Source organism: Sycon ciliatum, chromosome 5 (genome assembly GCF_964019385.1).
Source record: "Sycon ciliatum chromosome 5, ocSycCili1.1, whole genome shotgun sequence".
Lineage (NCBI taxonomy): Eukaryota > Metazoa > Porifera > Calcarea > Leucosolenida > Sycettidae > Sycon > Sycon ciliatum.
In genome coordinates this window covers 34,950,723-34,977,819 of record NC_088647.1, presented here as the reverse complement: position 1 = coordinate 34,977,819, position 27,097 = coordinate 34,950,723, and the positions used below count along the sequence as shown (strand labels likewise).

At 45.6% G+C, this 27,097-nt stretch overlaps 2 protein-coding genes across 2 annotated transcripts in view; both read right to left on the bottom strand.

Annotated features, from left to right (window-relative positions):
* LOC135818470 (adventurous-gliding motility protein Z-like) overlaps positions 1–17,123 on the bottom strand; it is a 51,372-nt gene extending 34,249 nt beyond the window's left edge. The window contains exons 1-13 of the mRNA XM_065331855.1: positions 16,867–17,123; positions 13,763–13,887; positions 13,049–13,137; positions 12,275–12,359; positions 10,999–11,070; positions 10,627–10,677; positions 10,186–10,236; positions 8,787–8,851; positions 5,612–5,702; positions 4,489–4,580; positions 3,300–3,386; positions 2,274–2,364; positions 798–968 (exon numbers count right to left, since the gene is read on the bottom strand). Of these exons, the coding sequence (XP_065187927.1) occupies positions 798–968; positions 2,274–2,364; positions 3,300–3,386; positions 4,489–4,580; positions 5,612–5,702; positions 8,787–8,851; positions 10,186–10,236; positions 10,627–10,677; positions 10,999–11,070; positions 12,275–12,359; positions 13,049–13,137; positions 13,763–13,887; positions 16,867–16,945 (1,149 nt within the window). The 5' untranslated portion in view covers positions 16,946–17,123. The remainder of the gene's footprint in view (positions 1–797; positions 969–2,273; positions 2,365–3,299; positions 3,387–4,488; positions 4,581–5,611; positions 5,703–8,786; positions 8,852–10,185; positions 10,237–10,626; positions 10,678–10,998; positions 11,071–12,274; positions 12,360–13,048; positions 13,138–13,762; positions 13,888–16,866) is intronic.
* Positions 17,124–17,971: 848 nt separating this feature from the next.
* Positions 17,972–27,097, bottom strand: part of LOC135818469 (sushi, von Willebrand factor type A, EGF and pentraxin domain-containing protein 1-like) — a 19,036-nt gene continuing 9,910 nt past the window's right edge. Inside the window, exons 7-15 of the mRNA XM_065331854.1 lie at positions 26,035–26,247; positions 25,386–25,619; positions 24,568–24,774; positions 23,513–23,725; positions 22,949–23,179; positions 22,125–22,322; positions 20,238–20,450; positions 19,800–19,853; positions 17,972–18,986 (exon numbers count right to left, since the gene is read on the bottom strand). Coding sequence (XP_065187926.1) covers positions 18,583–18,986; positions 19,800–19,853; positions 20,238–20,450; positions 22,125–22,322; positions 22,949–23,179; positions 23,513–23,725; positions 24,568–24,774; positions 25,386–25,619; positions 26,035–26,247 — 1,967 coding nt within the window. The 3' untranslated portion in view covers positions 17,972–18,582. The remainder of the gene's footprint in view (positions 18,987–19,799; positions 19,854–20,237; positions 20,451–22,124; positions 22,323–22,948; positions 23,180–23,512; positions 23,726–24,567; positions 24,775–25,385; positions 25,620–26,034; positions 26,248–27,097) is intronic.

Sequence of the window (27,097 nt, the reverse complement as noted above, 5' to 3'; positions counted from 1 at the left end):
GCTGATATCGAGTACACCACTTTTGTGCTGATGAGGGCACCAATTTCCTAAATATGTTTCCTTTTGCCAGTTGTCAGTGGTCACTTCTCTCGTCGGCTCTTGAAGTGTGGTACTGAAAAGCTTTCTCTCTCGGTATCGAGAACAACTATTTTCCCAGTCCTTTTGTTGTGTGGCGTGGCGAGAGCGTAGAGAAGTAGTTCGTCCTTCGGGCAAGACAACAGTATTGGTATCGGCCAGTGGGCTAGGATGCGCCAAAGAGCAAGAGATTAGTGGACCAAACCTCAGCACAAACTGGACATGGTCAGGGCACTGCATGATTAGTGTGACACAGGAATGCAGTCCCAGAAGACAGATAATCTGAAAGCAGTATGGACGAAACTAGAGTTTGATGATCAAGTAAGAATAACCTCTTCTAAAAGAGACTAGAGTTTGATGATCAAGTAAGAATAACCTATTCTAAAAGAATCTCGGGTGACGAGCCTAGGATTGAAGTTTAAAAAAAGAGAGAACCATAAGTTTAGAAGTTCTCCGCTTTGTCCAACACTGATGAGTATAAGCAGGATAAGCAGGATAATTGCTGCACATGTTCACTCACCATTTACCTGCTTATAATCGATATTTCTTTGTCCATCACCACTTTACATTTCAATAAAACCTTCGTAACATGTCGCTCCAGCTGATTCTGTTCATTGCCGTCTTACAATTATAATCGTTAGTGTTGGACAAATTGGATAACTTGTAAACTTATCGTCCTCTCTTTTCTTAAATTAAAAGAATCCAAGATGAAGGACGCTTACTTGTTGTAGCTTAGACAGTTCGGCCAACAAATCAGTGATCCGCTCCTGATGCTCCGAACCGGCTTTAGAAACTGCTCGATCAATGGCGGCGCTCCGCTCTTCCTTTAGCCTCGAACCCCATGCTTTCAGCTGGTCTTTTTCTTCAGTCAGCTCTTTCTCTCGCCTCTGTAGCTGCAGGGCAAGAGAGCGAGAGAGAGAGAGAGAGAGAGAGAGAGAGAGAGAGAGAGAGAGAGAGAGAGAGAGAGAGAGAGAGAGAGAGAGAGAGAGAGAGGGAGAGAAAGAGAAAGAGAGAGAGAGAGAGAGAGAGAGAGAGAGAGAGAGAGAGAGAGAGAGAGGGAGAGAGAGAGAGAGAGAGAGAGAGAGAGAGAGAGAGAGAGAGAGAGAGAGAGAGAGAGAGACAGAGAGAGACAGAGAGACAGAGAGACAGAGAGAGATAGACAGACAGATAGACAGAGAGAGAGAGAGAGAGAGAGAGAGAGAGAGAGAGAGAGAGAGAGAGAGAGATAGAGAGAGAGAGAGATAGAGAGAGAGAAAGCAAGTGTACATCAGTGCAACAGCAAACCAGAGTGACAGAGCAAGAGGAGAACAACATGGCAACAGCGCAAGAGTGGAAGCTGTACGTTGGAAGACAATCGGCCTTAGTGTACGTAGCACAATGCCTGACATCTGACCGAGTGCAAGCTATTACTGCAATACTCCTACATGCAGCGTATGCCAGAAATGGGCCACAATGAAGACCACTTGGGACTGTCAGATTTATATAATAATCTGACAGTCACAAGTGGTCTTTATAGTATTTGTACTGAGGGTCCTACCCACAATCTTACTCATGTAACACTAAGGCCAACACTGTCATATCCCCACCTCGTCATGTATACAACCTCCAATCACTTCACTAACTAAGCTTCCTTTGCAATGTATAAAAACTATATAAGAGCCCAGGTTCTCCAGTGTGCAGAGTGAGCTAACAGGGGAAACCCCTTGTGCCGACGGTCGCAGTAACGAGGAGAGACAAAATGTGCACAACTCAAACTGACAACCTGGAACAATTCAAGTGTGCTAAAATGTGCATGACAGCAAAATTGGAGTGGGGGGGGGGGGGGGGGGGGTCATGGAAGAAAGATCAGAATGGACAGACACCAAAGACTGGAAGTGTAGGGATGAAGGCTAGACTCAAAGAACTGACTGAGGAATCCAAGAAAAAAGAACAAACACGAAGATTTAACATCAGATTTTGAACTTGCAGCAGAGCAATGTTACGCTTGAATCCATTTCTTGGCTATCTCGCTGCGCTGGCTGGCAAGAAATGTGCCTTTCATATCTTCCACGCTACACGTCCTCAATACATCCTAGCCACAATGTATGTAGGAGACTCCACCGGCTTGGGATTCTTAGCCGCTAAACTTCCGGGCGATTTGAAAATCTCAAAGAGTTTCATGGAAAATTCGCCGAATTTACAGTAAAACGTGCTCATACCTGCTTGATTTTCACCTCCTCTCCATTGAGACGCTTTAAACACTGACGCGCTTCATCTTTGGCCCTTTTCTCTTGAGCAAGGCAGTCTTCTCTGCAAAGAACACAAATGGGGTGAGTACAGACAACGCTTTTATTTCTTGTGTACTCGAATACTGGTATTAGTTTAGTCCCACAACCTGCGATAAAATGATCAGCTGTAGCACCTACTCCACTTTTATGTTTATGTATCTATGTCATTAGGATCTTCCCAAGTAGGTCATTGTGCTGTTGAGATACCGAATTCAAATAATATTTGAATTCGGTATCTCAACAGCACAATGACCTACTTGGGAAGATCAATACCAATACCAATACCAACGGCAGTGTTCAGTTCGGAAATAGAGATGAATACATCCAAGTGAAGTGCACACGCTCTCTCATGTGAACCTGATGAAGGCAATTTGCCGAAACGTAATAATTATCGTGAAATGAGTTGAATTATTGCAGTGTTAATGGAAGAGAGCGTGTTGGCTCTACGCTTAGCTGTTTATGAAACTGCAGGAAGCCTCCCCACTTTTACTCAAGCAAAGTGTGTTTCTAGAAATGTCAGTACAGCTGCATATTGCACCGTGCTCTTCAATGTAAGAAGGGAGTCTAGATCACGGCCGGTTCCATAGACAAGACCCAATTGGAGAATTGGAAACCTGGTCGATTAAAGATTTAGGCGTTTCCTTGATGTTTAATGAGGCGTGCTGAGGAATTCTAATTCAGAAAAAAATTAAAATGCATTTTTTTCTGTGCTCATTCTTTTTGGGCTGAAACGGTCAGAGCTTGTGAGCTTACCAGTCAACCGGTGTTGTAAAGGAAAACCAATTTTTCACAATCGCAGCCTATCTTAAAGTAACCGAGTCACCATTGTGCAAACGGTCCTAGAAACAACCCACTCTTCAGGGCCTTTTGTTGGCCAACACAATGCAAGCAAACAGGCAATGCAATCATAGGATTCCAGTTAGAATGCTTATCATGGTGCACCGCAGAATAACATACTGGCTTCGTCTAAGTTCCTGGACAATAGCATTCAGGTGCTCGACTTCCCCTTCCGCCTGGCGTGCAGAATGCAGGCTCTTCTTGAAGCTGAAATAGGGCATAAGAGTTACAGTAGGATTTAAATAAGAAGACCACATAAGCAAACAGTTTCCACCGAGACAAGAATGCGATAATACTCAGAAAAAGGGCACACGTCAGGCTCTTTGCGAATCCTGAAAGTGTTCGGTTTCACAAGTATGTTGTCGCGCCACATGTCACGCTTTTTTGGTTTCCTCACACTTTTCTCTCCGACCTTTGTGTCATTATTGCTATGTGTATATATGTAAGTCATGCATTTTCGCTGTTTACTATTTTAGCTAAATTCATCTGTGCGCTGTTTTATCATCTCCTTACTGTACTTAATCCACTGTTCTTGTTCATTTCCCTTGCCTGTATTTCACCTGAAGAGAAGGCCTGAAAGTATACTTGTGAAACCGAAAAATTTAAAGATGTTCGTAAAGAGCCTGAAGTGTCTTTTTTATGAGTACACATAAACTTCTATTACTTTCACTAAAACAGAACACAATAAAAACACTGCCAAGCAGAAGGCACGGCAAGAAGAACTACATCATCAGTTGAAAGTGTGACCCTATCGAGAAAACCTCTGTTCATTCACCGTGTACAACTCATTGCCGTGCCTTGTCCTCTCATGGCTAAAACCAAGGCATTCTGGTTCTATTAAGCAGCATGTGGTGCACTCCGCCATACAAGACAAGCACTCTGCATCAACGACAGTAAAACATGGTATAAGCGAGCTCTGGGTTTAGCGACCACCTGCTCTTAACAACCGTCTTTCCATGTACCGACAGTTCTAAACAGACACAGTGGGACCTGGTTCTGAAGACCACCTGGCTTTAACGACCGTTTTTGCTTGCACCGTGGGGTGGTCACTTAAACCAGGTCCTACTGTAACCCCATCTTAGAGCATCTACTATAACACATGTTACTACAACGAGTTGGAAATTCAACGATTGTCCAAAATCCATGTTACTGAGAAGATACGTAAACGATCCTGCAGTCTACAGGCATATCCGCACATAACACACATGACGTATTACAGCCTCAACAGAACTTATTATAACGAAGACATGTCACTCGTTGTAACGTTAGATATGCTTCCTCGTTTACATGTATCACAGTGTTAACTCACTTCTCTGTCATCTCCGCGAGACGCTGCTGAGTATCAGCCGAGCGCGCAATCTCGCTGCGTTGGTCATCCCTTATCTTTTCGCACATAATCTCCTGCAAAACCGCACCCAGATGGACAGGTAGAATGTTAATGCATCAGAGTCTGTAGCAGGCAGCCATATTCTGAATGCCTACCTGAATTACATTGTCCGAAAAATGACTGGCACTACACCAACCTCTTCTTCCTTCAATTCTTGGGGAATTGTGTGTTCGCACCAACCTCTTCTTCCTTCAATTCTGTGCAAATAAACATGGTTAATAGTACTTGGTGCTTTTGTATTATATCTATTCTCTACGGTATGATGTTTGTATTATGAGTCTGACTTCCGGCCAGTTGGAGGGAACTGCTAACGGTTTGCCCTGAGACAGATGAAGTGTCTGCCTAAGTGGTCGCTGACATCCAGCCTTTCACTTGCCAAACCAGCTTCTTAGTGCTGATCCGGGGGGATTACAAGAGCTGCTGAGCCATGTTTGTTTTTCTGAGTTGTACAACCCAGACAAAAGGAAAATGGGCTAACAACAAGTTGCAATGGATGGTCAACCGTGCCGATGCACTAGGCCAAGATTGGATGACTGACCCGCTTGCCTTCATTGCTTGGCCCACGTGTTGTGAAGACGATAGAGGGGACGGACTGGTATAGTGATCCTGCGGGGGGCAGGCATAAAGGGTCTTGCCTAAATCATATATGATTAGACGGCTAGGCCAAATCTTCCTTCCCGTGTTCTCAGCATTGCACGAACACAGAATTCCCCAAGAATTGAAGGAAGAAGAGGTTGGTGTGAACACACAATTCCCCAAGAATTGAAGGAAGAAGAGCTTGGTGTGAACACACAATTCCCCAAGAATTGAAGGAAATTCATTTATAGACAAAACAGCATTGTTGGTACTCGGGCATTTCATAATTATGGGATTACACAGACCGCGTCACATGTGGAGCAAGTGTTAAGTTTAGGAGGTGAATGTTCAGCTTGATCCTTGAGGGTGGTAGCCTTCCTAATGATTGCAGAAAACTCCGTCTGGCTGGGTGCCATGCCAACAGTGATTGTTTTTTTAAAACGTTTGTCAGGTCCAGCAACACACTCACGGTACTTGTCATTTTCTCCTTTAACTGCTCAATCATTTGGTCTTTCTCTGCAAAAATGGTCTTGGCTGCTGCCAGCTCTGTCCGGTAGCAGCTGCAGGAAACGTTGTCACACAGATATCAAACGGTAAGGGAAACAGAATTCCTGAATTTACCTGGACAAGCATATACATGCTCACAAGCATATACAATCATGTAAAGACCCACGCAAAGACACGCATGCCGGCAGGCACACGCACACACACACACGTACACACACACACACACAACGCACATACACACAATTTAAGCTCTTTTTACTTGCTTACTGCCGCTAACTGGCCAGGTGGGTCTGACCAGGGAAAGATACTCAGAAGAAATGTCTTGTGGTGATGACTCAATTGACACTCGAATGGCCCAGCTGCCCACAATTATCCAAATCCCCAACCTATGACATATGGGTGCCCTGGAACATGTGATCTCAATTATGTGTGCAACACACAGCAGTAAGTGGGTGATGACAAACTGCAGAAACAGGATTGACGGCATCAAGGAATCTGTCCCAGTATCCAACTGCAGATACTCTTGCCCCCATTGAATACAATGCTTGGTACCAAGTTGGGCTATTTAGGAACGTTCACCCTGATGCAGGCTTCACTAGGACCATTGGTGACGCAATAGTATCTAGCGATTAGTAAGCAGGCATGTATAGTTCAAAACGGAAGTGCAGTAAAATACACCCTCACCCGGGCAGGTTGGGACCGAGCACTACCCGTGACTACGAATTGCCTGTAACTCAGAACATGTATACTTCTGGCTGGCAAGTATACATTTTTTTACGTCAATTAATAGTTTTGGACCCGTTTTTTGTTGAAAAGCCATTATGTGACTCTATATTGGTCAAAAAGGTGCAAGTTAGGCCCATGTGCCTAGATAAGGGCCATCGGGATTACTGTAATTGTAACCTGAAACCAACAAGGATGGCAAAACAATACACCTTACAGCAGCAAGCCTGACGGCAACAAACCACTGCTAGGCACAAGTGCTTCCACTATTGCATCGTAGTATTTATATTCTTTTATTCGGGTATTCCAAACAGACCCTAAGGTCTTCTTCGTCAGGCGAAATAGCACGTCATAGTACATTCGAGATCAGCGGGAAGAAGATGACGACGTCCACTAATTTAGTATCTGTGCACACGAATCTGCTGTGTGTGTTACTCTGTGTGTCAGCTATGGCATCATCGCCTGTGGTTCCATGCCTAGCATGTACGTCTGAACCATCCTGCAAAGTTTGAATGACGTAGGTTGAGCGATCGCTCCGCGAAACATACTTTTTGAAATTCTCTTCATAGTATATCTTCCACCATTGAAATTTCGAATTTCTTCGAATTTTTTGCTGAGAGGGGTGGCTTGCAACCTCGATATGGCTTGTTCCAGGCATGCTTTGGAGCCATCGCCTGTTGAAACAGTGGCGGGAAGCTGCCCTGCAACTGTTCCAACAGGAAATTAATCGATCCGAGAAAGCGCGAGTCCGCGAATCTCGGTTGAATATTAAGTATTTCAAGCCCTTTCACGACGAAGATAGAGTTCTTTTTGGAGATGGACGTCGCGGCAAAGGACATGGTGTCCGACTTCTGGCGTCTGGTGAAGCCAGTGATCATTTGTCCAGTCAGGTCGGCAGCCTAACCGTCGGTAAGCTTGTGTTTGGATCCCGTTCTGATCGATGTGGTAGATCACAAACAATTTGATATCGCACAAATTGATCTCAGCATCGTGCGTACGGTATTTTATATTCAGAAAATCCCAGAGTGTCTCTGTGTGGCCGTCCTATGCCACGAGAAACTCCAATCAGGCTCCTATGTCCTCTGCCTTCATGATAGAATGTCCACTTCGTTTGAACAACGAACACAACAATCGAGGACGGCTTTGCAATGAAAAATACAGCTATACTTGAGCTGAAAAAAGAAGAAAAAAAATGTGCTCAGGATGAGACTCGAGTACATGCATACTCTCCCAGCAGGTGAAACGCAAATTTTTGTGAAAAATGCGTGTCGCTGACTGACCAGTAATTTCGCCAGACGTACATGGATGTTCGAGGTACACGCATGCAGAGAATTCCTGGCAAAAGGAGCTGGGGGCATTGGTAGTGCGGAGGGATGGAAAGTGCCGCTAATATATTCATACACACACACACACACTCTCTCTCTCTCTCACACACACGCACACACACACACACAGAAACACAGACACTCACATATGCACATGCGCACACAATCTGGACCCAGAAAATCATGACATCACACATTACGCTCCAGCCACCTTTTAAAATTAAAGGGGAAGTTAAGGCAAAAATTAAAATTTCACCAGTTGTAGTCTTCGGGGTGCTGAGTCGAATGGTCGTGGTCCGAGAAAGCTGAGACGGTCCCTTCCTACTTGAATCCCAATCGAACTCGCGCACTTCCACCGAAACTGGGTGACTGCGCCATACTAGATGGGGATTTGTATGCAAAATGTCACTAAAAGCGCCATTTCGTTCTTATTAAAGCACGGATGACCGCGATTGGCCAATATGTTGTAGTCTTTTGGACCCTGAGTCGACTGGTTTTGGTCCAAAAAGGCTGCGATGCAGCGTTCCTCCTTTATTCCCAATCGAACATGCTTGAACAAGCGGTCACGTGCTCCTGCGTACACCAGTCACCTGGTCACCGTGCCTGCAGGGTACAACTTACTAGCCTGTTTGACCTTTTTTGGGTGCAGTCCTGTCACTCGAGTTGAACCTTGGTGTGAAAGTTGTCGCCTGCTGGCGTGGTGACCAGGTGATTTGGGCACCCAGGAGCACGTGACCACTTGTTCAACCATGTTCGATTGGGAATAAAGGAGGAACGCTGCATCGCAGCCTTTTCGGACCAAAACCAGTCGACTCAGCGTCCAAAAGACTACAACATATGGGCCAATCGCGGTCATCCGTGCTTTTATAAGAACGAAATGGCGCTTTTAGTGACATTTTGCATACAAATCACCATCTAGTAGGGCGCAGTCACCCAGTTTCGGTGGAAGTGCGCGAGTTCGATTGGGATTCAAGTAGGAAGGGAGCGTCTCAGCTTTCTCGGACCAAGACCATTCGACTCAGCACCCCGAAGACTACAACTGGTGAAATTTTAATTTTTGCCTTAACTTCCCCTTTAAGTGAATTTTACCTTAGCTGGTCAATCAGTTGCTCCATTTGGACCTGATCGTCTTCCACTGCTCGGAGTTTAAGATCCTAAGTTGTCAAAAATTAGAAAGCACACAAACATTGTTAGACTCGGGTGGAGAGCCAAGGATGAATTTATAAGAAGAAAAAATGACCGTTGGTCAGTGTCGTGCAATGTTATCGCATGAGCTGATTGTAAAGTAACTGGTGGTGTTAGTGGATAATTATAGCGTAACGTGTAGCTCTTTGATCCTTTTTTCTTTTTACAAACATACAATCTGTGCTGGGTCTTGTACAAGAGCCATAGAGTGTACGGGTGCAGACAGGCGCAACATTAAACACGGCTAGTGCAGCAGTGGACAGTACAACTGTAGAAGAACAACAATACAACAATAGCTGGCTACACTTCGGAACTGTTTTTGCTACTTCCTGTATCTTTGTTTCTCTTCGCTTGCATTGTAATACTAAGGGAACATAAAGTTGCCTGTACTCGTCGATCTCTGTATTGCATAAACCACGGCTTCTCATCCGGCGGATATGTAAAGATATTACATAAAGATAGATGTTTTTGAAAAAGAAACCATCCATTTTGGGCCGAACTGCTTTGTGCTCTCAATATTAATGTGGAGAAATATTTCTCTAGAATTTGTTCGTGACATCTCAATAAAAACTTCGTGACATGACGCTTCATCTGATTCTGTTTATTGCCATACTTAAACTGTTGTCACCTCGCCGCCTGTTCAAATATTTAAAGTGGCAAAAATGACACTGTATAACAAAGAAAATAGACTTAGCACTATGTTGCAGACTTTGATATGTACAATAGCTACAAGCAGGTGACAGAGATTGTCTGCAAGCCTGCGAAAGAATCAAGGGAATATGTAGTCTGACGAAACACACACGTAAAAAGAAAACAAGTCCAACCAGTCCGCAAGATCCGCAGCTGAGATGCGGGCACTCCGCATGTTGACAATCATATTGAATACTTCATAAGTTGAAAGAAATTGCACTGGTATACACTACCTATACCTACTATGATACTCGTGAACATAATCTCGTCAATGCTGCATATAGTAGTTGACTACCCAATGTCTGCTTTAGGACTTCAAACCAACCTGGTACACGTCTACCTGGCACAACTCTTCCAACCAGGGCAGAGCCGGGTCCGTTCAAGTGCGGCTACCGCATGTACATGTACATCAGAGAGCTGTGCATAACAGGACTCCCTGGTGTGTATTCCCAACAGGGTCACAGGTGACCCGGTGTTCTTTTCCCAAACGGGTCCAAGTACCCTCCAACCGGGTTACTGACCCGGCTCTGGAGCAGACACTGCTACCATGTGCAGCAATGCACGGAATATTTTTCACGAGTATAGTAGTAAAGGAAAGGCAATTCACACATACCTCCTTTATGACCAGCTTATTGGTCTCCATTCGCAATGAGGCTAGTTCCTCCTGCACATCAACGCAGAAACATTGTCAACAATGACAAACCAATGAATTAGCTAAAGTGCAGGGCAGGAAATAGTACGGAAAATTGAGAAAAAAGAGAGAGGATGTGAGATAGATAGATAGATTGATAGATAGATAGATGGATAGATACAGACAGTGAGTGAGATAGAGAGTGAGATAGACTGGCATAGATAGAGAAAGAGAAAGAAAGAGAAAGAGAGAGAGAGAGCTGCGCTGATGAGTTCCCAAAGAACGAAACAGCATGCTGTCCGCAGATTGAGTAGATAGATATATACATAGATAGATAGATAGATAGATAGAGAGAGAGAGAGAGAGAGAGAGAGAGAGAGAGAGAGAGAGATACGGAGAGGATAATTACTACAACCTACCCACCTTGGTCTTTGAGTGCTCCACTTCCCTATGCTTCAGTTCCTGTGTTCGCACCTATGTGTAACAGCACAGCCAACATCAAACACAATCTAGACATAGATACCTATGCTTCGAAGTACGTCCATAGGCTTATTACCACAAGGCATCTAGATCACAGCCCCCCTCACTCACAATGCTATGCCCGTTGCATGTGATACCTGGCCATAATAATACTTCCATGTCCAGCAGGCGCTCAGATATAAAGTTGACACATCGTAATTCCTATTCCTTACACGCACGTAGTCCTCACTGCCTATTGGTCGATTCCCACAAGTATAGTCGACAGCATAACAATGCATTTATAAACTGCCCCTATGAAATAGCCTATGTGCTTACTTCCAAATTTGCGTAAAGCCGGCGTTGCGTCTCCCTCAGAGTTTCCATTTCACGTCTCAGGATGTCCATGTCCTGAGATTATAGTTCAAGAAAATACAAATTAAATTGAGACAGGGTTTGGCCGTTTCGTCTGGTCTTGCCGTCCCGTCATCATCCCAGGCCAGCATTCCATGAAGCCTTGGAATGTAGCTTGTGCTCGGCTCGATGGCGCTGGCCTTTCCCTCTTTGGAATTAGCACTAATACCCATGAACCTTCCAAGTTGGAAGGCCATTGGTTAGCGCTATCGAGCAGTGCTCAAGCTGACTTTCATGCCGTGGAATGTTTCAGCATTCCCTGTCAGTTTTGTGCTAGATTGTGCACACCTGAGTGTTCGAAATCTGGTTTACTTGGAGGGAATCGATCGCATAACCTGTGCCCACAATTTCCCATGTTACAAAATTTTCCTTGGCTCACCATCTGAGTTCTTAATTTAAATAAGTGACTGGGAGACAACAGTCGTAAAATAGCAACGAATAGAACTACAGTACAATACAAGTACTTTTTTAACTGCTTGAAAGGCCAAATGTTGCTGGTGGGGTAGAGCTTATGGTGGGTGTGGGGGATACTGAACCATATGGTATTAGCAGTGTCACAAAAGTCACTGCTGTTCTCAACACAGGGTTATTATCACTGCTGTTCTCAACACAGGGAAATTATCACTGCTGGACTCAACACAGGGTTATTATCACTGCTGGACTCAACACAGGGAAATTATCAGTGCTGGAATGCATCAGAAGTTAAGTTGGAATGCAGCCTGCTTTTTTATAGGTTTCCTGTTCATTCAATTTTTGGTATAGGTGAGGGATAACCGAAAACGCGTTTAATCACTGTACGCTAAGAGTTTGCTTTGCATTGTATCCAGCCAATGTCCTGTTTGTTGGAAAAGCACGTGGACACAAGAGGACCGGATGACAGATGTTGGCTAAAGAACAAACAAAATGTTCATTCATTTTCCCTCGCAAGAGACCGAAGGCTGTTGAATGTTGATTGTAGGCCTTGCCTCCCCTTCAAGTCCGACTTCCTCCTTACACATTAGAACTCGTCAACATCCATTCCAGAACAACTGGCCAGAAATCCATCCTACTGCATGCACAGTGGAAACAAAAACTGGAATGGGAACCTTTGACTCCAATGGTGGTGGATAAATCATCAGAAGACTCTGTAGCACAAAGATGACAGCAGTAAATGTTCACATGCGTATGATTGGTCTAGATCTGAGTAAGTCACCTCGCGTACCTTAGTTCGCACCGGCGAAGGCGAAGGCCGTCGAGGCGTCGATGTCATGTGTGGCCCTGCTCCAGGCCGCCTGGCGTCTGGTGACCTATGATTCCAACCGCCCATGGACCAAACAAAACACAAATTGGACTGTGTAAAAGAATTTGGGATAAAATGTGGGCTAGAGGTCGGCCGTCTTGCGTGGAGTAACCAAATGGACATACGGTTTGCCACTCATGAGTAATTTTACTGGTCATTACTTAGAGGCACATGTACCTTTTTTGGGGGGAATGTTCATGTTCAAGCGAACCAGCACAATACTGAGTCCCTAGCTTTGGAAATGAAGCGAGCCATCCTTGTTCACGCATTGGAAGTACTCGCGATTTACTCAAACACCAGTAGGACATACTTCAGTGTGTTGTGCGCCTACGATAACATTTTATATGGACCACTCTGCCATGCTGCTATTCTCAACCAAGCGCTGCAATAATAGAAGACTTTGATGCTCACATGCTGCATGAGATAAAGTAACGTTGCAACAACAATGACACGACTTGGAACGGCGTGAACTCAAAATGAGCTTCGTGAACATTTTCTTTAAAAGGTTTTAGTCTGTTTTCTATACTGTTCTGTGGTATGCGTCACACTATACGTATAATTAGAATAGAACAAATCACATGGAAACGAGTTATGAAGCAACTATCCACGACTGTAACAAGATAATATAAACAGTATCCGAGTTAAGTTTTCACACTATAAGTCCACAGTCAGTTGTAACACATCACATTCTCTTACATGATACTGCCCAGGGAATCTCCAACCGACGAGAGAGACTCGTGTACATTGTCCATGGGTGCCTTCGGTCGCCCCGCACCGGCAAGGCGCTGTAGCAGAGGGTTAGCAGGCACAAGCAAATGGTGTGATACAGACGCATTTTTTCACTAAGCAGAGCGAAATCCAAGTGATGTGACGTATGGACGCATTTAACACGGCACAGTGCAATCCAAGCGATTATGACACATAGATACAGTGAAAACATCACAGTGCAATTTCAAGTGACTTGACGCATAGATCCAGTTATCATGGTACACTACAGTGCATTAAAGTGGTGTGGCAAATTGGGCGTAAAACGAATGTATCAATTTGCCAAACCAGCCTTCTTCATTAAAACGAACAAAAGATCTCCAACTCGGATGGTGAGCCAAGTAAATTATGGTTCAAAGGGTTCACCACAAAGGACAAGTTGCGAATCAAAACTGCATTTTACTATTTTTTTTTCTAAAAAAGGGAGAAGGACAAAATGTTACGAGTTATGACTAACTGTCCACCAACGCAACCAGGTCATATACAGTTAGGGAGTGCGACAAAATGACACAAAACTGACAAGGAGTACTGAGGCGGCACGGTGAGAAGTATAATGACAACACAACAATGGGACGAGTAGGCGCTCCAAGAAGGGCGTGAGAACTTCAGAATTGTTTTCTAGATTGCTGTACACTTGTTACATACCGGCAATCTGGAAGTTGACCCGGAGGCCTGGTGAAGCCTTAGCACTCCAGAGCTGCCCTGGAACGAACCTGAAGATGGACTGATTAGCTGTGGCCGACTAGCCGCCAACAAGGAATCATCGCCACCTGCCGGCAACAGCAACAACCAATTATGATATGAATTAGGAATCATGACTCAAGTTCCTTCTCAGCAGTTTGTTTTAGATCCGATATTGTTCACTTTATGGTACAGTGTACCATATAATAATATCTTTCCTTTGTAGTCCAGCTCTCAGTGAGATGATGATTTCTGATGACAATCACATGAAACGATGTCAAATCTTTTAAATATTGTTCCATTGTTCTCGTGGTATGAGTGTGCTCACTTTACTTTCATCGATGTTACGTGTCTTGTCTCTACGCCGACTTTTTAACTTCCAGTAATGTTAGAGTCAGACCTAGCTTAACCGCACACATCCATTTTCCACAAAAAAATATCCGGATAGGCGAGGGAACCGGATAACTGGACACACATACTGTATGCATTAACTGGTTTTAGGGAAAGAGACAAACGGGAAAAGTCTGAAGAAAAAATTGACTGTCACCACCAGGATTCGAACCAGGGACGTTCGCTTGTAGCCAGCAATGCTCTAACCACTGAGCTATGGTGTAGTCGTCATCCCAGTATACTGTATGCATGTGGCATATCAAAAGGAGTGACATCGTACATACATGTAGACGGGTCCTATGCAGTACAACTAGCGTGTACGATGTAAAACAAGCCAGAAAAATGAGAAGTGCATGCAACTGAGTGCTATCCGCATGCAGACAGCAGGTCAAGGACCTCATTTGTTTGTACAACTCCCTGTTTCTACCTTCTGCAAGTCACGTGCAACCGGATACGACGAAGCTTTTTGTACACATTTTAACCAGTTTGTACACAAAATCATGCACCGGTATGCGGATCGCGCGGTCCGGTTATGTTGTATGCGTAACATATGCTGCACAATGCGGATCGCGCGGTCCGGTTATGTTGTATGCGTAACATTTGCTGCACATCGCTAAACAGCGATTTTTTTCCGGATGGCGAGGGTTCCGCATAAAAGAGGACCGGATAAGCGAGGTCTGACTGTACCATCATTAGTTATTCTCACTGCGAGAAAGCAATACATTATGGGCCCAAAATCTCAGACAGGATTGCCCATTGGAATTCAGGCATGACAAACTCTGCATCCCTGTACCGAGTGCTGGTTTACCTGCTACATCCACATGTATATTTGCTCAATGCGACAATAGGGACTGAATCAGCAGCAGAGCAGCCCCGCATGAGTGGAAAATTCTCCACCTAGTGTCACAGCACTGGGTGCTAGGACCCGTGGTTCCTAAACCCCATATCTACACAAATTACCGCATTTGTAAGTCGGATGTCCACCCAATGATACATATTATAATATGTACTTCAGTAAGGAAGGAACACATAATAATTATACCACGTCTTTTGAATTTCTCATGTTTCTATAATCTCAATACTTGTCTTTCCTTTCCAAACGAAGGAAAGTATTTAGTTCGAAAATATCCATGCAATTTCACACATCCACAGGGCCGTAGGAGGCGGTCCGGCAGGTTCGGCAGCTGCCGGATCAATGTCTGGCAAAAAAATAAAAAAATAAAAATAAAAATAAAAACTCTGGAGCTCACACACCATGATGTGTGCAATAAGTAGAGGTAGTACATGGTATGAAGAGTTCATAACCCCTGGGGGGGGGGGGGGGGGGTATATACCCTTGATGTCATGTACATGTACCATGGCAGGAGGAATGGCAGTAGGTCACAGTACAGGACAACACCCACGTGCACTGTAGATCTGCATGCATGACTCAGTATGAAGTACTAGCACTAGTATACGCGTGACGGTATCTTGTAACACGTATGTCACATGCCTTTTTCAGTGCATTGTGAACTGCTACTCACTATGTACTACATCTAATCATTGCTGACAATAGTAACACTAGTAATTATCACTTTTCACCACTGGCTTGTGGCAAGTTGTGGACGTGTTACCCCACTTCCTGCATTTCTTTGCCAGTTGACATGATCGTGACATGTACATGCCTTGTATACTAGTAGAGTACTGGACAGTCATGCCCGTGAAGCTTCCTATTCTGCACTTCCTGAAATATATGGATTCTTTTCTTCCCCCAATTCTTTCTAGATCTGCTTTGTACCAGAAATATTCCATTGCAATGTTCTTTCTCCTCCTCCAAAGGTCCATTTTGGTTTTTTTATCACATGCATTTCCATAAAGATACTGTTGCTATGCCTTCATAGTCTTCAATAAGTTCTGTTTGGACGAACACAACATGCTGAGTGATGCCCTTTTCCTGACTCATGCAGAAGATCCTTCTTCCTTTTCTCGCCATATGTCACTCTGCATGGTCACGATTACATACACATACACGCACAGTCATGTACATTTCGTACACTCATGTACCACATGTACTGGCATTTGTGTAAGTGGGCTGGGGGGGCATCGTGGTCGGATCTTGCCGGACCAACCAAAATGAGTGTGCTACGGGCCTGATCCAGTCAATAAGGCACTTCTCCTAATAGTATGGTATCGAGCATCTTCGTTCCTTTCTCTTCAAGGATAGTAGAGGAAATGGCTCAAGTGGGAAAGGACCTGTACTAGCGCTTTCCCGGTTTTCTTAGCCGTTTTGCGAGAGCATAGACAGCTACAGAACACTTCTTCCAAACATTGAGGCACCGATGCGTGTTCACTCAGGCCACGCATGATTTCAATATGCCCACCAGCTAACACTCGAGATAATAACAGTCAGGTTTAGCATTCCGAATTATTTCGTTTAGGCGTTCTTCGGTCATTTGTCATAAATGTCGAATTTTCGAACCAACATTTGTTTTGCAAGTCGAACATCGTGTGTTTTCATTTCGTGAGCTCCAGCATCAGCAACGTCCTGTCCCATGCTCTATTTCTTGCTGATTCCAACGAACTTTGATCTTCCAAAGAGTGGAGGGCTAAACCTGCCTAGAAACAATCATGAAAACCGTTGGCGGCGTGGTGCGTGCCATTCAAACGCCAGTGATTCCTAGGCTAGCACATGGACTTACTCGTGATTTGGTTTGTGGACGACTGGCTAAATGAACTGTGACCCTGGCTGAACGAGCCGCTGCTGCTCTGGTCTGCCATTTCCACAATGCTCCCAAACGGACGCTCTGCACTGCTGGATCGCCTTGCTTTCGTCGTTGCTTTAGAAGCGAAACAGAACGAAGCGCTGAGCTGAACAGCAAAGCGTTGATGATCAGTAGATGCTAGAGCGCTAGCGGCAGCGCAGAGCTACGTGTACACATATTTTCGCTTGCAGTGTAAGCCGATACATGACTGTACTGAGTGATTGCCCATGCCTGCATGCACTCATCAGCTCGCGCTCGAGTTTTCGATTTTCCCGCTACCGGTACGCGGTATGGAGTCAACTACAAACATGTAGTCGCAGTTGCGACTGCATCAAGCGTTGCTATGACAGCATACCTAGTGCTTCATGCTTACGTTTGACGATTTTTGTTGCCGCGTGTCTGTACTGTAGTGTAGTGTAGACTCTATCCATGAATGGCATGATCATGATGATCTACTTACTCTTACTACCATGTACTACTGATAGTACTGTACTACAGTGCTGGCACCTGAAATCCGACCCACTTGGCGGATTTCAGGTGCCAGTACTGTACTAGACTAGTCTAGTCTTAGATTTGTGTTGGGTTTCAGTTCCCGTTATGGCAACACACACAGTACAGGATTGAGTCTTTTTGTTCACATTCTTGGCGCGTTCATTCATTTATTTTTTGTATTGAGATTTTGTGTCATAAAAATTATGTGAGCACAGTCATCATGGTCATAGACTCATAGACTCATAGTCATTTTGCTTTGCCCATAGGCATAGGCCATACACATGGTACAAGAGGCTTTTCTAGTACATCACTAGTGCACTACATGTCTACCTTGACACAAAGTGCATTTATTGATTCTGCAGCCTGGGATTATCACATGTATTGATTCCTGTTGGTTACGTATCTAGGACAGTCTTGACCGAGTACGAGGTCAATAAAGATAGCAAAAGCCAGGCAGAGGGGAGGGGGGGGGGGGGGGGGGGGGGGCAGCCTTTTCGTGTGACGAGGTTTTAATTCCTATTGACCTCGTACAGTACAAAGTCATTATCAATTTTACCACGACAAACCAAAGCATGTATTCAATCCCTGAAAGTAAAAAGGAGCCAATATTATGAATATGCACAGTCTACATAGCCCTAAGGAGGGAGATATGCAGGAATAACATGTGACTGCTTAGCTTAGGTATAGAAATAATAGGTGAAAAATGATCAACAGACAACAGTAAGGAGATTTATCTGGATCTGGCTCTGGAAGTATTACACTCACAAAGCGAAGGTGTAAAGGATTGATTTAGTGGTTCAGTGATACTATAGGTCATAATAAGAGAGTCATGCATCGGGCAGTGTGGCCGCATGATTTATTTTCTAATCTTCTGATCATCTGATGTGGCTGCGGAAACTGCCATCGAGCACGTGAAACTGTCATTGGCCCAATGCATGAAAATCGGCGCTGGGGTATTGCAAACGGCTCAGACTATCTGTGTACGTACAAGTCCATGCATTTACCAATGCAAAAAAAGGAGAAAACTGAACCCAAATGAAGAAATGCACAGCAGAAAATAATTATCTGACTTGTCAAGTGAGAAAGTAGTCCGTGGCTGAAGCCTCGTACAGAGTTCTCGTTCTCTCAGTAGCATATAACTCTAGCTTCTAGCGTTGCCGTCTAATCCTGGTCAGGGACTGGACACCTGGCTGAGGTGCTCACAGCTGAGGCAGCCGGGCAGAATGAGCACACTTCATCCCTACCGTCACTGGTCAGCCTGTAGGCAAAGCCGAATGCACTTTGGTCCATGTGTAAAAAGGGAGTACCCGCCTCGGAATGAGCTATTCTCCCCATCAGGAACATGTTTCCAGAAGTTGGAATGACTGTGCATTGGCCACACCCTGACGGCGCTTTGTTAACAACCAAAGTGTACCTCGTTAGTCCTGCGATTAGTTCTACAGCTGCGCCGTCTTCATTCCTTGCCAATATTCTCTCGCCATGTACGATTCCAGTTACCCGTGCTGTGTAGATCATTGCATTATTTTGTGGTGGCTCCGAATGAAATTGCACTCGAGCAGTGATGGCTGAACAGGATATATCAAACACACCCACACACCCACACACACACACACACACGCACACACACACACACACACACGCACGCACGCACACACACACACACATGCGCGCGCACGCACACACACAAACACACACACACACACACACACACGCACACACACATACATACACACACACACACATACACATTCACACACACACACACACACGCATGCACACACACATGCACACACACACTCACTCACACACACACACACACACACACACACACACACACGCACGCACACACAGACATACACACACACACGCACGTAGATGTGCATGCACATACACATTCACACACACACACACACACACACACATAAACACACACATTAATAAATACATCTCTGATACGGACAGCCCTGGTCCGTACGTGACAACGTTCCTCAAGCTCCAAGTGCGAGTGTGTATTTATCGTTAGTTTTTGACTTTCGATAACTCTTGGGCGATGCACCCATATGGGCCATAGTCGAGACAGTGTCCGTACCAAGCAAGCTGATGTCTTGTAAGAATACATGTAGGTACTGGGCAAGTTCACAGTACTCGGGAGATGTTCCTGCTGCTCAGGGGGGATTACATCTTATCAGATTTCTACTGTCCAAGCAGCACAAGTGTAGTCAGTTTCAGATTGACACACAGTCAATGAACAATAATGGACTGGGATGGAGAGCCAAGGCTAAATTCATAGAAAAGAAAAAGGACCAAGGAACTACAACTGGTGGTGTTAGTGGACCTTTCTAGAAATCAATGGCCAAGAGCAGTCCGAATGATCTTACCAAAATCGGCGTCGTTGCACATGGTGCTGCGTCTTACTTGCTCACTCTCACAACCTTCAAGCAGCAGCAGGGCACAGAAAAGATGTTTTAACTTAATACAACAAAAAAAGCCAAAAGCTGAAGTGTCCGGAAAGCAAGACACTGACAACTAGGAACAACAACACCAATAGCAAAAATATTGCAAGATCGCTTCATACTAGTTAGAATCGAGTAGAGCTGAGCCTTGACTCTCTCTTCCCGTGCTTTTGACAGCTAGCATGTTACGCCCTTATACCTTGTGTGATGAAAAATAAAAACAACAACGACTACGACGACGACGACGACAACAACAACAACAACAACAACAACAACAAGGCATTCCTGACCAGGCCTGGTTTCTTCGTCTATTTGCGCAAGCTGTTAAACATACAGATGACAATCTAGTCAGCACAAACTTACATCTATTGTTGGCATTGCAGGTATTGTTGGAATCCTTGCACTGCTGACCGGTAGCAACACCTTCGCACGACAAACGGGTTCTGAAGTTGTTCTGATTTCCGCCACAGCCGCCATAGGTGAAACGCTCGCATCTGGATGAGGAGCAGTTGAAAAAGTGCCGTTGCTGGGTGCCGTTACACGGGCCTTTGTCCGGGGCCATGTGACACACCCTCTCTGCAAAGCACAAACATAACAAACGTACACATGGGACACGCCTGGTTAGAACCGAAAATCCCATTCACTGCACCCATGCTTTCCTCGTGCCAGGCCACGAGTTCCAAACTAACTGTGGGTCGCAGCACGGCTTGAAAAATCATTCCGCTTCCAAGCAGGACTTGAACCTGGTACCCTCTGTTTCTCAATCATGGTCATAAACCATTCCACTATGCCTGCCTGCATACACGAAAAGGTCCAGTGGAATGTGTCTCTACTCCGAGAATCTTGCTCCATGCAATCATTGTGTGTGTGCAGTGGAGGGGGGTGCGCGTGCGTGTTTGTGTGTATGTGTGTGCGCGAGTGTGAGCGCGCGTGTGTGTGTGTGTGTGTGTGTGTGTGTGTGTGTGTGTGTGTATATGTGTGTGTGTGGATGTGTATATGTGTGGATGTATGGATGTATGTGTGTGTGTGGGGGGGGGGGGGGGGGGGGCTCTGGTGTCCTGATCTGTGAGCACTCTGATTGAGCACTCTGACCTGCTCTCAACTTGGCTCAAGGAACATCATGTACATGGAAAATAATAGATTGAGTTCAGCAGAAAGGACCAACGGCTTACAAGTTATCCGTAGTTGTATAACCCTGGTAGTGGTAACTATAAGCATGATAATGATGAGTCATAACGTGGAACAGTTGCCACGATACTGACTCCTATGGTACTGATATAGGGCTTGAAAGTGCTACGTCACAGCATAGCAACAATTTCAAAAATTCAAAAATTGGATCCACTTGGATCCAGTTTTTGTATGGATCCAAGCACATTTCAAGCCGTCTTACTCTCAGCAAGGTGATGTAACCAGTGAAACTGACTGATTTGGCTACTGGGGGCGGGGTTACAACTGGTGGCGAAATAAAAGTCACACCTGCATGCGACATGAGTGGGTTGCTATGCACCCACATACTTAGGCAATAGTAAAGTCACACCTTAGTGGATCCAAAAATAGAAATCTGATGTCAACTTACTACTCCCTGGCCGTTTTGACGTCATCACTTTCAAGCCCTATTCAATGGCCTGACGTTTAGCTCCATGACGTATGGAATACGCACGCCACTAGCCTTCCAACTTGGAAGGTTCTAAGTTAAGTGAAGTCATAACCTCGAACTTAGCATGCTTTACATGGGCGTTCGCTCGCGTTTGACTAGCCGTCACTGTACTTGCACATTGCGTCACGACGCATCCGTGTGCCACCACATAATATGTACAACAGGGTTGGGTGACATGTAAAAGGTCGTACAAATCCGTAGAAACGTCCCGATTGGGGGAGTATAATCTTTGCCATGTAGCAAATCACTTTTTGTGTGTTGCAGGTTGGAGGTTTAGTTGCACGTACTGCAAAGTCGACAAATGGCCCATTCAAATTTCGGCCTCCCAGGGCTAAAACACATTTCGGCTGCAACAAATTGTCGGCCTGTACTGTTGTTGCCTGTATCGGCTGTCACACTGAACCTTGCAAAACAAAATTTCGGCTGCAACAAATTTTTGGCCAAATATGATCAGGCCGAAAATAGCTGAAAATAAATACGCGCCGAATATTTGTTGACTTCCAGTACTTAGTCGAATTTCCGTCGAATTTTTTATTTTTTTATATTTTTTTTACAGTACTCAGTGTATTAAACGGGATATCAAATGTACTTACCTTCGATACATTCTCTGGAGCACTGCCTGCTTGTTTGGAAGGTGTTGTCTTGTAGTCGTTGACAGCCGAAAGCTTCGTAGCTTTGACATTGTCCATTTCTAAAGTTGAAGTAGTCTCCAATCTTTCGTCTACAGTTAACAGCAGGGCTGGCGTACTTGGCAAAGTCTGAAATAGGCGGACTCGTCCAACAACGGCCACCTGCTCACGTGTATTGCACAAACACACACACATTGAACGCAAGCACTTGAATATCACGTCAGTCACGCAGTGCACATGCTGGTACCGGTACGCATAAGTAAAGGATGTGCACATGATAATTAAGCAGAAGATTAATCAATCAGACAATCCACCCAACACTCGGATGAAAGGTCCGTCCATGGCCACCATGGACGGACTTGCCACCGGAATCCAAAGGGATTATTCTATGTGCCTGGTGAAACCTGTATAGTAAAAACTGTGAAGGTGAGCACTCTGTTAAGATAACTACCTGCCCCGGATGACTAATACAACGTTGCAACCCCCCCCCCCCCCCCATTTCGATGGCAGGTTGCAACGCTAACGCCGAGACCTCTGGTCGGTCGAGTTGCTCCCTGTACATCGGCACGTCGTCGCTACATCCCCTGTGTCTTGTCTTGTGTTTGTCTCCACATGTCTCTTGGTAGGGCTGTGTTCCCAGTAAAAAAACGGGAACAGTGCATGTTATTTCCAGTCAAATAACCTCGGAAAAGGGAATATCTCCACAATAGAATCCGCGTGGCGAAGATCCCTTCAGCGGGCACTTTAGACAGGATTCACTGCATAGACATCAAAAAGAAAATCCCTACCTTTGTTGCACTCTTCAAGAGGTAATTCCCCAATGTGCTGCCCGGTCTTGCAGATCTGCTGTTGGAGATGGCAGCGAGTGTCATACGTCTTGCCATCGGAACCACACAACGCATCACTGCCTTGAGTTGGTTTGGGACAGTTAGCGATACAGCGGCAAGAGTACTCTTTCGGTGATGTTCTCGACACATAGCATTCTTCCCCTATCCCCATACAGACGTTACTGCAGTTTGCTGCAATCAACCAGCAGAAGACAATAATCAGATAAGAATACGCTTGTGTGTGTGTGTGTGTGTGTGTGTGTGTGTGTGTGTGTGTGTGTGTGTGTGTGTGTGTGTGTGTAATAGCAGAACCGCTCTTCCCCATTCATTTTTTGGGCCGGACATGCGTCATTCCGTCGACGCGGTCCACCACGGTCCACACTTCCCCTACTCATGATGTCATACCATGACGTGCAACATGGATTTCGCCGTCCCAGATCTGACAAGTGAAGTTGCGCACTCTGGGGGATTATGGACTCTTGCTGAAATGTATAACTATGCACCCATCACTATCCCAAGACTTACCAACGCAGCGCATATTATACGGACTGTGAGACCATTCACCCTGGACACTGCAAGAAGCACGTACGACAGCTCTACGGTTATTGCGTACCAGCCGATAGTATCCCTGCCTGCAACGCACCTTCTTGGCCCCTCCCAGGCAGGAGTTGCTGGACTTACGGCCAAGATGAGTGTAGCCATCACCTGACCAGACCTTGTAGTCTGAACAGCGGGAAACTGCAGGTGAGCAAACAGAGCATACAGGAGAGATGTAAACACAACAAATTCAAGATCAAATCCTCTTCGATCACAGGGTTGGTAAATCGCCTCTTTGCCTCCACTGCAGCATGTCAGGTACACAGCAAAGCATCCTCATCTTCAGTACTCCACCACTATGCTCTCAGCCTCTCAGCTGGACCGAATTGAAGGTCTGCCAGCAGTTCTCCCATTGAACATCATCAGAGAACACCTGACAGGCGAATTATTGGAAATATTTGCCTCCAGCCGAGTCTCACGCGAACTGTGAATTATATATAAGACATAGACCAAGACGAGGTCTATACGGGAAATATAGGCCGAGTAAAAGACCGAGTTTCGCCGAGGTCTTTCACGAGGTGCTGGGTTCGAGTCTTGCAAGTCGATCCTTCTTCAGCATCAAACATATTATGCACTTTAAAGCAACACAAGCGCCAATAACACACCTCAGAGATAGCACTGTTGTGGGATTACTGAAACCCTCCTCCGGTAAGCTAGTGGGTGCATCACTAATGCCTGTATTTCCTACAGCTGTAGAGTCTGTCAATCATACGTACCAAGGCATGCCACGTCACCTGTGAACTCCCCTCCGTTGTCTTCATGCACACCATATCCTGAGCGAGTCAAAGCCGTCGCTCAAGACTCAAGCGCAGTGACTCGAAGACTCGTGTACAGTGATATCAAGCTCAGTGACTTGAAGACTCATGCACAGTTAATCAAGCTCAGCGGTTCAAGCAAAATGGCTGACTGACAGTGACTCCACAAAGCGCCATCAAAGCCACAATAATAACTTCTTAATACGTACAACACAACATTTAGTGTACCTGTGCAGTTCGGCACACCATCAAGCTGCCAGTTCAGCTCCCCGGTAGTGTGGTCCAACATACACACAGCAGTTACTGCCGGCGTTCTCATGCAACGGGCACGGCAGTTGCTGATGGACACCCGGACGCCTGCTGAGCGATCCGCTGGAATCCTCACATCAAATCGAGTCTCGTCGACTCCTGGTATTGCTTGCGAGCAACTCGCAGCTGTGGACAAGACAACCACCAGAAGATCATCACAATTGATGAAAACAAAACATCATTCCAGGGGATGACTAGGGTTTGCTTTCATGCCATCGAAAGCACACTGATGATGACAAAGATTACAAAAAAGAACATTGACATTCTCTTTCCAGGACTCTCTACAAGCAAACGGATGGGTACCGGTGGGTGGTATATTCTACAGAACAACATGTGAGAGGAGCGGTGTAATTGTCATGAGCGAGGGGAATAAAGAAACACGCGGCAGAAAACCTCATTCACATGTATAGTGGACCTCTCTTAGTATGAACTCTGTTAAGACATACGCTTGCTTAGTACAAACGTTGTCAGGAGCACGGGTGTGTGTGTGTGTGTGTGTGTGTGTGTTTGACCCAAACTCAAGTACATTGCATGCCAGAATATGAAGAGTCTTGGATACAACGTACAAATTCCTACTGCCCATTTGGTACACCTTATCAGGGTTCTACTGTACATACGGGCCACTTGAAACAAGACAAGGTGTACACTATCAGCCACACATGCCGGTTGGCATCTCTGTGTGTCAATACAAACAGTGGCAAGTGTGGACCACGCATAAGGTATTTGAAAGAACTGACCGTTTTTGAGTAAGCAGATGCCTAACTTCTTGACAGACCACTCTCCGCTGCTTGTACAATGCACCACAGGGAAACGCGGGACCAGCTTTCTGCTCGAGTCACTACAGGACAGGCGCACAGAAGCCCCACACGGCTGCGGCAATGTGGTCAGATTTCCTGCAGAGCTCTCGATATCGGGCATTTGATGACTTGGAGTCGCACCCAGAAGAGACTGCAGAGGAGGGCACGTCTTGCCTGGGCAATTGACACAGAACAGAAGGAAACTTGGGTTGCGGTGGACCACTTTTACAACACTAATACACAACACACGTACGTCTGCATGCGCGCACAGTCATCATCCATCTTCCGTTAAATCAAGATACTCTTTCCTATCCAGATAATCCCCTGTCACTTCTAGAAGGTCCATTTCATAATAATAGGCAAACTGGTTTGTAAGGAAAATGGCAGTCTGAGCACCAATGTTCAATTTACCCACAAAGACGCACACTTTGCAACTCTCTTTGGCCGTTTAAACGCGTACCTTTGTCTTGAAACATGTTGCTGTACACTCATAATCCTGAATAATGTCAAGTAGATATCACTCACTACAATGCGGGACAATTTGAAGCTATTTTTGTAGTAAACACTTTCTAGACACACAGCCACTTACGTTCACAGACCAAACTGCTACTGTCGGACCAGGTTTCGTTGTCACACGTAATTCTCAGCGATGTGACATTACTACGCGAGGCTGGGAGATGGCAGGTATTGCACTGGATGAAAGCACGAGACACTTCAGAGACTGGGCACGACTTTTGCGGGTCGGAGTACGTAACGTCCTGGCCTGCATCGACCGGAATGCCACGGCGCTCGCAGCAACTTGCTGAATCGGGACCAAACAACAAGCACAGCAAGAGACAAGAAACGTTTTTGCATAGTTTTCAATTTCCAACTCCCAACACACTACATTACAGGAAGGAATCCTAGAACATTACTGCATGCCAAAATATCGAAGAGACTAGGATGACCAGCATCGAAGAGAGGATGACCAGCATCGAAGAGACTGGGATGACCAGCATCGAAGAGAGGATGACCAGCATCGAAGAGACTGGGATGACCAGCATCGAAGAGAGGATGACCAGCATCGAAGAGACTGGGATGACCAGCATCGAAGAGAGGATGACCAGCATCGAAGAGAGGATGACCAGCATCGAAGAGAGGATGACCAGCATCGAAGAGACTGGGATGACCAGCATCGAAGAGAGGATGACCAGCATCGAAGAGAGGATGACCAGCATCGAAGAGAGGATGACCAGCATCGAAGAGACTGGGATGACCAGCATGGAAGAGACTGGGATGACCAGCATGGAAGAGACTGGGATGAGCAGCATCGAAGAGACTGGGATGAGCAGCATCGAAGAGACTGGGATGACCAGCATCGAAGAGACTGGGATGACCAGCATCGAAGAGACTGGGATGACCAGCATCGAAGAGACTGGGATGACCAGCATCGAAGAGACTGGGATGACCAGCATCGAAGAGACTGGGATGACCAGCATCGAAGAGACTGGGATGACCAGCATCGAAGAGACTGGGATGACCAGCATGGAAGAGACTGGGATGACCAGCATCGAAGAGACTGGGATGACCAGCATCGAAGAGACTGGGATGACCAGCATCGAAGAGACTGGGATGACCAGCATCGAAGAGACTGGGATGACCAGCATCGAAGA